The 14,862-nt window shown below is 47.0% G+C and overlaps 1 protein-coding gene across 1 annotated transcript in view; it reads left to right on the top strand.

The window, feature by feature from the left end:
• Positions 1–14,862, top strand: part of TCTN2 (tectonic family member 2) — a 794,052-nt gene that overhangs the window by 572,769 nt on the left and 206,421 nt on the right. The window contains exons 11-12 of the mRNA XM_069619693.1: positions 7,994–8,074; positions 9,910–9,987. Of these exons, the coding sequence (XP_069475794.1) occupies positions 7,994–8,074; positions 9,910–9,987 (159 nt within the window). The remainder of the gene's footprint in view (positions 1–7,993; positions 8,075–9,909; positions 9,988–14,862) is intronic.

Below are 14,862 nucleotides of genomic sequence, written 5' to 3'. Positions count from 1 at the left end.
TGAGAAGAATGTCTTCTTTGGCAAATTTCTATGAAAAAAATCCTGATTATTTTCTGAGATATCAGAGTACCCCTGACAACTCTACTCCTTCAGGATCCAAAGACCCTCAGCCTCCCAATAAAAGACCTTGTGAGGAAGCTCCAGCTCAGGGTTGATTTCAGACCCATTCTCTGTTCAACCTTATCACCAGTACGCTGAAGACCCAGGCATACAAATGCTGGACGACCAAGCGGGAGTTGATTATTACGGAGACGACGAGGACCAGGATGAGGAGGAGGAAGACGAGGCAGAGGTCTATAATCTAGACTCACCTGTTAACAAAGAACCACCGGTCACTGACTCACCTGTGGATAATCAGCCTCTTCTGAATGAGGTCTTAGTTAGAACTGCAGAGCACTTTCACATAGACACTCAAGGGGCTCAGGAAGAGAGGGACTTTGCAGAACAGATCATGGGGGATAAGAAACCCAGATCATGGGGGATAAGAATTGGTATGGACAAGCCATACCAATTCTGAAGTCCATCCAACGCAGAATTGACCCTTCCCCTAATCTCACTAGGGCTGTCAACCCCAGAATTGAAAAATTGTTCAGGGCCGCCCAGTCAGACCCACTTTATATAAGGGGTTAACTTAAGCCCGACTCGTTGGTAGTTACTAACACCAGGAAAAGAGCGGGGACACCTCTATCATCATCTGAAGCTCCCCCAGACAAGGAGAGCAAGATGATTCATGGGTTAGGAAGGAAAGTGGCCTCCACTTCGGCTTACCAAGCAAGAATCGCCAATGCCACCACTCTGCTGGCAAGCTATAATTGCCACCAGTGGGACCAGGTAGCCTTCCCACCTGAACCACTAAAGGGCCAGTTAGCCCAGACTGCGTCGGAGGGTAGATCGGTCTCCGGGTGCATTCTAAATGCAACCTTTGACGCCGCAGATAATGCAGGCCGGCTCATCGCAGAGAGCACTGTCATCAAGAGACACGCTTGGCTCAGACAGTCAGGGTTTAAACCCGAGACCCAGGCTACTCTTATCGACATGCCGGTGGAACCGAATGTCTTGTTTGGCAAAGCAGTAGAGGAGGCACTCAAATCTGCCAAAGATGAATACGATACCCTAAAGTCCCTGGGACAATTGACCAACAAACCCACGAACCAGAGAGGGAATAATAATAATTTTCGTCGCTCATGCGGACAAAATTCCCAGAGGGGTTCCAATTACTCACAGGGGCAGGGTACATCGTGGGGTACCCAACAAGGTACCCAAAGTTAGGGTAGAGGTAACAAGAGGGGCTGCGGTAGAGGGAGAGGCAGCCCAGGCAGAGGCGGTACGCCTCCCAGCAAACGGTGACGCTCCGCTCAGGGTCCCTTCCCATGCATCACCAGTAGGGGGGCGCATTTCCAATTTCACCCAAGCATGGGAAGGGATCACTTCGGACAGATGGGTGCTGTCCACAGTGTCCGCGGGATACTGCATCGAACTGCTGGAGCGCCCCCGCAACCACCCTCCACGACAAAAAATACACTCCCGGGACCACCAAAAGATCCTCCTCGAGGAAATCGTCAGTCTTCTCGCAAAGGATACGATAGAACTGGTCCCGGGCAACCAGGTAAACAAGGGTATTTATTCAACTTACTTCCTTGTGCCAAAAAAAGATCTGACAATGCGCCCAGTATTAGACTTACGCCCTGCAAACAATTGTCAAGCCCCAAAAATTTCACATGACTACGCTCCAAGAGGTAATCCCCCTCCTAAAAAAAGGGAGATTACATGGCAACATTGGACATGAAAGATGCCTATTTTCATATTTCCATGTTCCCATGTTCCCCGCGCACAGAAGATTCTTGCACTTCAAGGTGGACAGTCAGCACTACCAGTTCAAGGTGCTGCCCTTCGGTATGGCCTCGGCTCCAAGGGTATTCACCAAGGTACTGGCGGCGGTGGCGGCACACCTACGCAGGGAGGCAATCCCAGTGTACCCTTACTTGGACGACTGGCTCATCACGGGGGAGACCCCAGTAATTTGCAGTTCCAACATCCAAAGAACGATCGACCTCCTCTTCGAATTGGGTTTCTCAATCAACGAGAAAAAATCAAGCCTGTGCCAAGCACCTCCAAACAGTTCCTAGGAGCTGTCCTAAACACGCAAGAGGGGTTGGCCTTTCCATCAGAGGAAAGAATTCAGAATCTACTATGCAAATTCCTCAATATCAGCCCGGTCGCCAGATAAGGGTGCGCAAAGTGATTTGTTGGCTAGGCATGATGGTGTCATGTATTTACCTGGTTCCCCATGCGTGCCTGCATCCCATGCAGGAATGGTTGGCGAAACAGTGATCTCAAGCAAGTGGTCAGTGGGATGATCTAGTGGTTGTTTCGCCAACACTAGTACAGAGTCTTCACTGGTGGACAAGAGAGAACCTGTCAAAGGGGAAACCCTTTTACGACCCGGAGATACAGGCCGTAGTCACTACAGACGCGTCCCTGTCGGGGTGGGGAGCACACCTCCTTCACCACACAGCTCAGGGTCTCTGGTCTCACACAGTGGCCAAGAATCACATAAATCTGCTAGAGCTTCTGGCAGTCTTCAAAGCGCTTCAAGCGTTCAAAGCCCACCTGTTGAACCTGTCAGTGCAGATCTTAACAGACAGCACGACAGCTATGTTCTACATAAACAAACAGGGAGGGACTCGTTCGCCAAATCTGTCCAAGCTTGCCTAGAAAATTTGGAAATGGGCACTCAGACGGAACATTTACCTGTCATCTCAACATGTTCCAGGGGATCTCAATTCACTAGCGGACGCCTTGAGCAGAGATCCCCTCCCAGAAGAACACGAATGGCGTCTACACGAAGAGGTCGTAGGAGACCTCTTCTCACAGTGGGGTTTCCCCACTATAAACCTATTCGCCACAAGTGAAAACAGACAATGCCCAGGATTCGCATCCAGGTTCCCCCAGCCAGGCTCCAAGGGGAACACCCTGTGGATGAACTGGTCAGGGATGTTTGCTTACGCTTTTCCACCCACTCCTCTGATGAGGAAGTTGGTCAACAAGATGGACAGGAAATCGATGACGCTCATCCTAGTTGCTCCCATGTGGGCGAGACAACCGTGGTTCCCACACCTGCGCAGACTGGCAGTGTGCAAACCCATCAAACTCCCATGCTGGCACAACCTACTATCCCAGCACGGAGGACAAACAGTGCATCCTCAACCCAGCTAGATCAACTTGGCAGCATGGCTCCTGAAGTCATAGAGTTTGGCCACCTCAATCTACCACAGAGATACATGGATATCCTAAAGGAATCTAGGAAACCAAACACTAGACACTGTTACTTTGATAAATGGAAGAGATTCGTTATTTGGTGCCAGTATAAACAAATCAACCCAGTTGATTGTACTCCTTCCAATATTGTCACCTACATGCTCCACCTGCTGGACGCAGGGCTGGTATTTAATTCACTCAAGGTACAACTGGCAGCGTTATCTGCCTACACCACCTCCCATAACAAGGTGTCGTGGTGGAAAGTACCAGTGGTTAAAGCATTCATGGAAGGGGTTAAGAGACTCCACCCTCCAATTTCTAACCCACCACCAGGATGGGACCTTAATGTGGTGTTTGCTAAACTCAGGGGGGCCCCCATTTGAACCCATGCATAAAGCTAGTTTCAAACACCTGACCTATAAGACTGCCTTCTTAGTAGCCATTACATCCATAAGAAGGGTCAGTGAAATTCAGGCTTTATCAGTGCAGGATCCTTTCTTTACAGTTCATAAGGATAAACTGGTTCTACGAACACACCCTAGGTTCTCACCTGAGTTCATTTAAAAATTCCACGTTAACCAGTCCATTGAGCTACCGGCCTTCTTCCAAGAACCCCAAAGCTCTGCTGAGGTGAAACTACACACTCTAGATGTGCGAAGAGTGGTCCTCTACTATGTAGACAAGACCAGACCGCTAAGAACAACAGACCAACTGTACGTCTCCGTAGCTACAGGCAGAGAGGGAGATTGCATCTCTAAAGGCGCCATCTCGAAATGGATAGTCAAATGTATCCAGCTGTGTTACTCACTTTCTGAAAAAACTCTGCCTTTTACGCCAAGAGCCCACTCTATTAGACGCACTGGGGCCACTCTGGCTTTCATTGCAAATGTACCCCTTGACACCATTTGCAAAGCAGCTACATGGAGCTCTATTCACACTTTTACTCAGCACTACTGCATTGACACTCATTCCAAGACAGATACTCAAGTGGGACAAGCGGTTCTAAGACATCTGTTCGCTCATGACCCTTCTCACATCCCACCGCCTTCTTCGAACACTGCTTGCTAATCTTTGCACAGCATGTGATCTAAGCAGATTCCACAAGCCTCAGAAGGGATACATTACTCACCGTAATCGTATTTCTGATGCTTGTATCTGCTTAGATTCACATGCGACCCACCCTTCCTCCCCTCTGAGAGAAGACGCATGGATGCTTGTAGTCTTATCTTCTATCTATCTGCTTGGATTATCTGCACTCACGCTACTCCTCATGCTACCTCATGTCACAAAGAAAAAACATAATCTGAGGGTCCTAGACGCGTGAGGGATCATGGGTACGGTGGACGTCACACTAGGGATAGTATTACTGGCACGCCCTATGTCGACGCCCATTTTCGAGTTTCGAAAAACAAACTGTAATACTCCGCAATTTCCACTAGATGTTGGCCTATGCACAGCATGTGATCTAAGCAGATACAAGCATCAGAAATACACAGGTCAGTATTCCCCTATGGGTAAAACACTATGTAAGAATCACCAGCAGTTAATGGATAATAAAATGCATAGACAACTATTACACAAATCCGAACCTCGGCCTTACAATTGTAAGGCACTGAAGCACCATATCCCTAGTTTTGAGAAGTCCACACTATCCCACTTAGTCTCTGGGAATCTTTAGGTGTCCCAAAAAAGGTTCCTTTATGTGAATGTCAAATATCATAGATGGGCCAGCTCAGCTAGGCAATGTAGGACAAGGCAGATAGCGCAGAGCAAAAGTAGAAGTTAGGATTTAAGGGACTTAAACCAGATTGTAGCCTTCTGGGAAGCAGCTACCACCTCCGATGTCCAAGAGGGTGACCCCCAAAAATATCAACCGCTCACCACTGCCCTGCACCAGCCCTGGTTAGGGCTACGGTAAGCAGGACTTTGTGCCCAATGCAGACTCAGTGTGGAAGGGGGTCGGGGGGTCCTGAAATACAAGGATCTCAGGCACCCGAACCTCCAGCAAGGTAAAATAAGTCCCAGGGAACAGTCATTTGCTTGGGGAAGGCTTGCAGAGTTGTCTGGTCACAGGTTTAAGAGCCATCATTGCTGGGTGTCTTTCAGTTCTTCTGGAAATCTCGAATCGTTGGATGGGGGGGATTAGGGTGGGACACCCAGATTTGGTCCCAAGACAAAGACGAGACGCTCATGGACTACTTGACTGATAAGTCTTGCATTGACCCCGGGCAGGGTCATTGGGCACTGAGCAGCTTGGTGATTGGATATGGGGCTCCCAAAGGTTTATTAGTACTGGTGAAGATTTGTAAAGCCCATGTCCAGTGCCTCAGCAAAGCCCTGAGTATGCCCACGAAGAGTTCCAGCCCTTAGGCCAGAAGGCAGTCCTTGCAGTGAACCTAGATCCAGGACTTTTCAGAGAAAATGCAAAGAAGCACACTCCAAAGATTTAAATCATGTGATGAATCTCGAGTAGGACAGCTGAAGGTCCCACTAATCGAAGGGAGGAAGGCACCTCGCAAAGGTCTTTCCTGTCAAGTAGAAGGTCGAGGTTTGTGACGTTGGAGAGATAGCTGAGCAAATGCTGTTTCCTGCAGCTGTCCTCCGGCGTCTCTTGGTTGTCTTCTTTGGATCGCTTCAGCTCCAGTGGTAGACTTGGTTTCTGTGTCCAGCTCTTCCACATCTATCCAGAAGCCAGACTGGCAGCCCTCCAGTAAGGAAGCTTGCAACATACACATTTGGAGGTGGCTATCCAATAGTGGACAGCTAGACTTCCAGAATAAGCCCAGCAGCAACCATGCCCTTGGTGAAATGTTGGTTAAGGGGGGTGAGGTGCCACTACACTCAAGAGAACCTTTGCAGGCTTTCTGGCAATGTGCATTAAGAAAAGGGACCCTTCACAATCTGGCAAGGTAGAAGGACAGCACACAAAGGACAGGCCATCTTAAACAGGTCTTAATACATGCAGAGAGGCCATTTTGTGTATGTGGTACTCTTGAGTGTATTATTGCGGCTCAAAAGTCAGCGCGCAATAGTGCATCCGCAAAAAGGGTAATCACGAAAAGACTGCGAACAGCCTGTTCAGAGAATGCCTGGAAAAGTAAACAAATATCAATTGGGACAAAGAAAAAGGGACATAGTGTCCCCACCATACTCTATGCAAGATGGCTTGCGTTGCAAGAGTAAAAACACATTGTAAAAAGGAGATGACTAGGCCTGCACTGGTAGATCCATGAGGCTTCCCATTGCACCCAAAATGACATTGCAAAAGGGACTCCAGGCAGCACTCCTCATTCTATGAGGGGTACTGCCATAGGAAAACATGGATGCCAGAACTAATAGGAAAGGGCTCCCCACAGTGGAAACCCAAAAACGAGAGTCCAATGTCTCCAAAATAAAGTGAATGCAGGGGGTGAGTGAGATAAAAAGAAATCTCTCACTCATCTTCAAAGTCAATGAAAGAAGCCTCAGTGAGTCCAGCAGTAATGCTTGGAGGCTCAAGGAAGAGTGGGAAAGATTTACAAAAAGAAAATCTCCCTCACAATTGCCTGCCCGTGTGGGTCGAACTGCTCGTTTTGTAGCTGGGTTTTGCTGAGAGTCATTTGTTTGGCCCTCTCTCTAAAGGACACATCATTTCACAAAAAAGTGTTGGCATATCAATATATATGTATATGAGCTTACAAGCAAAGTTGCAAATGCTGTAATTTCCAAGAAAAGGGTATGATGGTAAAGTGGGTTTATTTCGGAGGCGTTGGTGATTGCCCGCTGGCTTCCATGTGTATAATGTTTATTCACAGGCTGGTAGAAGGAATCCATATTGACACAGGGCAAATACGTATGCATACTCCAGTAGGGTTGTTATGCGAGTTGATTGCTAACCTCCGATTTCTATGTGTGTAGCCCGTGGTCACTGGGTCGAATCCTGACTGGGCTGGCCCAGCCCTTTATCCTTCCAAGGTTGGTAAATTGAGTACCATTAAATTGTGTGATAGTAATAGCCATTACACCAGTTTACTGCAGGAGGAATGCAGCCTGAAATGTGAAAGTAGTAGGAGCAGCATGATTGATTGTTATAGCCATCAATGTTTTTTTTTTTTTGGATCAACCTTACTATGAGACATTTAAAATGTTTCCATAACTCACTGGATGAATTGTTTATACAATGCGAAACTGGGGCAACGATATGTGACCCCCCCCCCCCACCTGCTATGCCATCACTAAGCACCCTACTTCTAGACCTTCAGCATTCTATATGGTGCTATGTTTTCTCAAAAGTATATTCCACAGTCCGCTGATGTTGATTGTGGTGCACAAATGTGATTGATTTACGGGCATACAGTAGTGAGAGCAATATATTGGCCATTGCAAACATCTGTTTTGCTTCACAACTGGAGTCCTGGCAGTTTGTGTGTCATCATTGCTTCGGTTTAGGGCACAAGATTTCCAAAAGGTGCTTTCCACAGAGGGAGCGATAAGCCAGGATCACAGTGCTCTTGTATGGGGGCTTTGCTAGTGTGCTTGGGAGCATGTGTACATTTAGAAGCATGCCAAGAAGCTTGGGCACATACTCAGACACTGGTCTCCAGTTTACTACTCTTTCTGTCCATTGGAGAGTGAAGATGTGTTAAGAATTTACCAAACTGTAATGTACCTTTTTCTAGTTTTGATACCATTTGCTGTGAATATTGGAAAGATTAACCCTACTACAAAACATGCTTTTGTTTTTTGTCTTTAACAGTGATACTGACGCAAAGATTTGTGGCAAATTTTGTGAATGTGAACAGCAGTCAGACCTCAACAATGTTGTCTGGAAACCCTGGTAAATTTTGATTATGTGACTAGTATGTGCATGCAACTTTTAATATAATACACAAACATAGCTTAAAACAACCTAACTGATGCACATGTTGGCCATTCCCTGCTTTCATTCTAACCTTATAGCCCCTTGTCTCCCTACCAAACTCTGCTTCACCTTCGTGATTGTCTAATGCTAAAAAGATGAGATCGCGCAAAAGCTTTTTTTTTAATTATCACTTATTTCTGCTCTTTTTGCCACAGACATTCAAGGTAGAGGAATTCGCCCTCAGTTTGAGGATCCTTACCCACGGGAAATTGCATATAAAGGGCAACAAATAAATAACAGTAGTACAATTTAACTTGCCACAATTCTACGCAAATCTTGTAAAGTAGATGCAAACATTTTAAATGCTGCACATTTAAAATATCCCATAACTCCGAAAAGGTTTAGGCAACTGAAAATTGACAAGAGAAGGGCAGTGCCTTCAACCTACACTGACTATATTCAGATCGGCTTGAAATCCCTTGATATTCAGAGACACGCACACGATTCTGAAACCCAAATGCCCACCAATCCACAAATTTTGATTTAGGCATTTGTGGATTTTTTGAGTTTTGGAGTTGATACTGTATTTCAATAATCATATTTGAGCTACGTCAAAGCTGTCAGACCGCTACCTCATTCTTGCAACCCTGGCCATAGAAAACTGAAGGTTAGTTCAGATGTAGACAATGAAACTCATTTCTGCAGTTGGCTTTTTTCCGTATTTCATGATTGTCGAAGAATGCAAGTGTAAATCCATAGTGACATGCAAGTCGATGAAGGTAAACTACATGCATTCCAGTACATTACTCTGTTTTTGTCATAGGCAGGTGATGCTTATCAGTTTCTCTTCCCTTTTTGCTATATTGCTTCATTGTGTGCAAACATAGATCGGGTGAGATCTCGAAGCTATTAAGGTAAAGTTTAATGTTTAGGGTGCTGATTCCAATGAACACCAATATAGCTTCAATGTTTAGTGCAAAAGCAGGTGTTCAAACCTAGCTCGCTGTTCTCCAGTGCGCATTTATTTGCATTCTGTTAGTGCAAAATGTGTCTGGGAGTCGGGACACTTTGCCTAAGCAAAAACGTAGGACGATCCCTCTATCTCCCGCCACACCATTGTTTTGCTTTGTGTCTATAAGCACAGACAGTGAGCAATACTTTAAACTCTTGGGGCAGATTAGCAAACCCGCCATCTAAGTGTAAAGTTTGCACGTTTTTGCATCTCAGAAATTGATTCCATAAGTGGTAGTTATCGGAATGTTTTTTTATTTTGTGATTAAAGGTCTTTTGCGATTTACCCACCACCCCCTTACCTTTCCTGGCTGCCATAAACCAAAAGTCAGAAAGAAAAGTGGGAAATAATTTCTTCTTGAGCAACTGAGGGAAAGGGGGGAAAGGTTTAAAAGCACAATTTACAGGATGCCTGGGGGAATGTCCTAGGGTCCCTGGAGGCACAACAAACATGGTCCTTGTGTTTGATACTTAGTGAGAGCACCTATTTACTATGCACCTACTTGAACACTACATGTAAGGTGAGAATATTGACTCATGTCCCATCCTTGTGGCACACATTAGCAAATTGATAATTTTTTAACAATTGTGTTGTACGTCACTGTTTGCGATTCCACAACTTTGCAATGTGAAACTTCACTTTTTTACCGTGCAGTGAAAACTTTGCTTGTCCGGGGACTTTACCCTACGCAATAGATCATGCTTTCCTTTATATCGTACAGATCAAGTTCTGTACTATTTTAGCTCAGTCTCTAATTCTGAATATTTACTATGCTTTATTTATGCCTTTTCCTCTTTAGGTTACCAGGTTGGGAAGCCGGTTCTCATTCGAAATGCAAGTGATGCTGTTCTTGGCACTTTAAATCTTTGGTCAACAGGTACTGTTATTTTTCACATATGCTTGTTGACATAATTTTGTAACTGCTATTTTCTGATGCTTGTGAATCTGCTTAGAATCACATGCTGTGCATGTAGTCTGACATCTAGTGGTAATCGCGAAGTACTGCATTTCGTCTTTCGTGGATCGAAAGGGGACGTCGACATGGGCGAGCCTGTAACACTATCCCTAACCTGATGTGTAGTGTACCCAAAATCCCTCACTTGTCGCTGTCCCTCAGATTGTTTTTTTCCACCCAGCTAACTGGTCGCCTTATGCAGAGGTCGTAAAATTGCAAATTAATATCTCTGTCCATGACCTCCGGTCTTTTATATCCATCCCCTTCATCGACGGCTACTTATCTACCACCGTGGAAGACAACTCCAGACTTCGACGGCTGGTATTCCCGTCGACGCTGTCGACTGCGTGGCCTTGGCCCTCCGGTAAGGCCTCCGGCACTCTATTTCTTTACAAAAATGTATTTCCCTCTCTCCTCTATTTTCCCTTCTGGTTTTGCTGTTGTGATAAACCTGAGCTATGGACAGGACACCTTTTAAATTTTGCCCTTCTTCTTGTGAAGGCAAGTACCTCTGGAAGGACATGCACCGGAGGTGCAATAAGTGTCTACCTCGAGATCACCACGAGGAGTCCCATCGGTCTTGCCAGCTCTTTCGTCCTAAGACAATAAAAGAACGGCGAGTTTATTGGTGGGCGGCATATGCCATGCTGCAGGCTGAGGGTAACTACCCCGCTGCCACAGGCATGGCTGACATTGAACGACAGCCATGTCTCCGACACAGATGCCATCGACCTATCTTCGGAGCAGCCACAATCCGAGTTGTCCATCCCCGGCAGGCAGGCCACCGGTTCTGCTATGGGGAGTGTACATCCCAGCAACAGAGACGCACATGCTACTCACCAAGGTAACCGCACAACCTCCCCCCCGAACTGCCTCGATGGACTCATCGGGATGGTCAAAGATGCCAATGGGTATGCCGATTTCTTCGACCGCACCCACCAATCCACAGGGTCGGCAGCCTTCCCTGCAACCGCCTAGGCGGCATCCGTTCGGGCACTCCACTTACAAGGGCGTTGGCACGGCAAATCCGCTAGAATAGTCGAAATCCCTCCCAGATATGCCGAACATCCGTGAGTCTCGCAAGCATCGTTTCAGTGGCAAATAGGCCTAAAGACAGATCGAGGGACACGTCCACATGCCAAGAAAGGCAGGAAGACTATTGTGAAGGCCCCCAACCTCTGGCTAAGACTCTTTTAGATAAATCACGACGGATTAAGCACACAGATCCCCAAGAAATCCCTTCCCCCACTCCAGACCCCTCTGGGTCATCTTTATGGACCAGGAACAGGTTTGAGGGGTGTATGAATAAACTCTCAAAATTCTCAGAATGGTTTACCATGCCTTAACGACCTAGTGTATCTAAATTTCAAAGGACCTCCAGCCCTCTTCTTGAGAAGCTGTTTGACCTGACGGAACCAGAGGAGGTTCCTCGGGACCCTTATATACAGGAAGATGATCCCTTTGAGGAACCTATTGACCTGGCCCCAGATTGGGGGGGGTGAGCAGCCAGTAGATAATGCATCATGGCTGTCACCGGCCAATACACCTGATCCAGACACATTGTGCATGGAGCCTCCCACAACTCCTATAAGACAGGCATCTCCCATAGATGACCAAATGGCATTTAATGCTATTTTGAAAAAAGCTGCAGAACGATTTCAGATTGCCATGCAAGAAGAAGTGCAGGACAGTGACTTTGTGGAAGATGTTATGAAGGAGAAACCACCTGCAAGCCAGGCTATACCTTTACTGAACTTCATTTAACGCCGTATCGCCCCTTCTTTGCTGACCCCATCGCAAACAAGAGCTGTGAACCCACGGGTCGAGAAGCTTATTTGCCCCGCACCTACAGACCCTCTCTACATTCAGGGATATGCCACACCAGATTCCCTAGTGGTGACTACGACTAGGAAAAGAGCAGGGGTACCCTTGTCCACGGGCGAAGCCCCACTGGACAAGGACTGCAAGTAGTTCTATGCCCTGGGGAAGCGTGTCACAACTGCGGCAGCCGATTCCACCAAAATTGCCAGCAATACTAAGTTGTTGGCCAGCTACAGCGATGTTCAGTGGAATCTGCTCCAAGAAGGCCTGCAAGAGGTCTCTGAGCCAGCGCTGTCACGCCTGCTGGCAATTGTGTCAGAAGGTAGGCAGGTGAATCATAATATTCTTAAGAATACGCTAGATGCTGCAGAGACAGCAGGGAGGACTCTGGCCCAAGCTACCCTATTGAAGAGGCACGCATGGTTGAAAAATATGGGATTCAAGCCAGAAACACAGGCCTCCCTAATTAACAAACCGGTCGAGGAATCTAACCTGTTTGGTAAAGTGGTAGATGAGGCACTAGAAACTGCGAAGAAGCAACATGAGACTTTGAAGTCATTAAACCAGATAACGCAAAGGCCTTTTCAGCAGCAAAGTGGAAGCTCTTGCCGCTCCTTTAGCAGACCATCTTTCCCACGCTCCCCATACAATGAGTACGGAATGGGAAACACATGGTCCTCAGGACAGCAGTCAGCTGCCTCAAACCAATATCGGTCTACAGGACAGCGCTGTGGCAAAGAAAGGGGTAGAAGCACCATCCCCGACTGCCAAAATCCAGGTGTTTGCCACCATAACATCTGAAGATCCTACTGCAAGAGATTGAGATCCTGCAGGAAAAAGGCGCAATTGAAGTCGTCTCCATTCTACAGGTAAACAAGGGTATTTATTCATTGTACTTCCTTGTACCCAAAAAAGATCTCACCACGCGCCCTGTTCTAGACTTGCACCCAGCAAACAAATTTGTCAAACCACATCACAACATTGCAAGAGGTAATCCCTTTACTAACACAGGGGGGATTACATGGCAACTTTGGACATGAAAGATGCATACTTTAATATTTCAATGTTGCCAACGCACAGAAAATACCTAAGGTTCATGATGGTGGACAAGCACTATCAGTTCAAGGCCCTTCACTTCGACATTGCCTCAGCCCAAGGGTATTTACAAAGGTGCTGGCAGTAGCGGCGGCTCACCTGCGCAGGCAATCTATCCCACTTTATCCTTACCCCGGCGACTGGCTCATAACAGGGGATTTGTACGGAACATGCCTTTCAAACACTCAAAAGATGATAGATCTACTCTTCAGTCTGGGATTCTCAATAAAAGAGAAGTCCAGCCTAGACCCCAGCCAAGTCAATTTCTGGGGGCTCTGATTCGGACAGAAGACTGCCTTGTCTTACCCTCAAACGAAAGGGTTCAAAACATACTGTTTCAGATCCCTCAATGTGTGGCCAGTCGAGAGGTGACGGAATGCAAGGTCATGCAACTGTTAGGAAATATGGCATCCTGCATTTATTTATTTAGTCTCACGCGCACAATTGCGCATGCGTCCCATGCAAGAGTGGCTCAACAGCCAATGGTGTCAGGCCAGTGGACAATGGGACGATCTAGTGGTTGTCTCAGCAGCCCTCATTCGCTCTCTGCAGCGGTGGTCGAGGCAAAACCTCTTGAAGGGGAAAACCTTCACCACCCACGCAGTGGAAGCCACTCTCACTACAGACGCATCTCTCATGGGTTGGGGGGTTCACCTCCTACAGCAGACAGCGCACAGCATTTGGTCCCCACCAGTAGCATCCAATCACATAAACCTGCTGGAGCTGTTAGCGGTTTTCAAAGCCCTGAAGTCCTTTCAGACACAATTACAGCAGAAGACAGTACTAGTCCTCACGGACAGTACCACGGCCGGGTATTATCTGAACAAACAGGAGGGCACACACCCTCTGGGGTTATCGAAACTGTCCCAGAACATATGGAAGTGGGCTCTCAAACACAAGATGTTCCTCACATTCCATGGGAACTCAATCTTCTGGTGGATGTACTCAGCAGAGACTTCCCGCTACCCACAGAGTACAAATGGCGACTACACAAAGACATGGTCAACAACGTTTTCGCAGAATGGGGCTTCCCAGAGATAGTCTTGTTCGCAACTCTGGAGAACTCAAAAAGCCAAGATTACGCCTCTAGGTACCCTCGAACCGCTCCAAGGGGAACGGTCCCTGGATAATATGGTCAGGGAAATTTGTTTACTCTGCCCCGCCCTCCCCAACTCCCCTACTCAACAAGATAGTGCACAAAATGAACCAGGAACCAGTTACGATGATACTGGTGGTTCCAATGTGGGCCCGCCAACCTTTGTTCTCCCATCTGATGGAGATGTCAATCTCCCCTCTGATGAAACTACCTTGCCCATACAACGTGCCATCGCAGGACAAGGGGGAAAACACTCCATCCATAATCGCAAACTCTCATTTTAGCGGCCTGGCTCTGAAATAGAGTCTGGGCACCTCCAACTTCCTCAGAGCTGCCTGGACATACTTAAAGAAGCAAGAAAGCCTAACACCAGACATTTCTACTCCAAGAAGTGGAAACGCTTTGTCATCTGGTGTACTTCCAAGAGCATCAATCCTCTAGACTGCTCACCAACACAAATTGTATTATAACCAACTCATTTACTGGAATCAGGTCTGTTTTTTAATTCCCTAAAGGTCCACTTAGCCGTACTTTCAGCGTATACCACATCCCAGAGAAAGGTCTTGTGGTGGAAGATCCCAATAATCAAGGCTTTCATGGAAGGGGTTAAAAGGCTTCATCGCCTATTTCAAACCCAGCTCTGGGATGGGACCTAAATGTGGTACATGCTAGACTTATGGGATCTCCCTTTGAACTGATGCATGAGGCTAGCCTTAAAGCACTCACTTAAGACCGCCTTCTGGTGGGAGTCACTTCAATAAGAAGAGTTGGTGAACTACAGGCCC

The sequence above is a fragment of the Ambystoma mexicanum genome, chromosome 10 (genome assembly GCF_040938575.1).
Source record: "Ambystoma mexicanum isolate Mex_15411 chromosome 10, UKY_AmexF1_1, whole genome shotgun sequence".
Classification (NCBI taxonomy): domain Eukaryota; kingdom Metazoa; phylum Chordata; class Amphibia; order Caudata; family Ambystomatidae; genus Ambystoma; species Ambystoma mexicanum.
The sequence above is the reverse complement of the archived record's forward strand: the minus strand, read 5'-3'. Positions and strand labels throughout refer to the sequence as shown.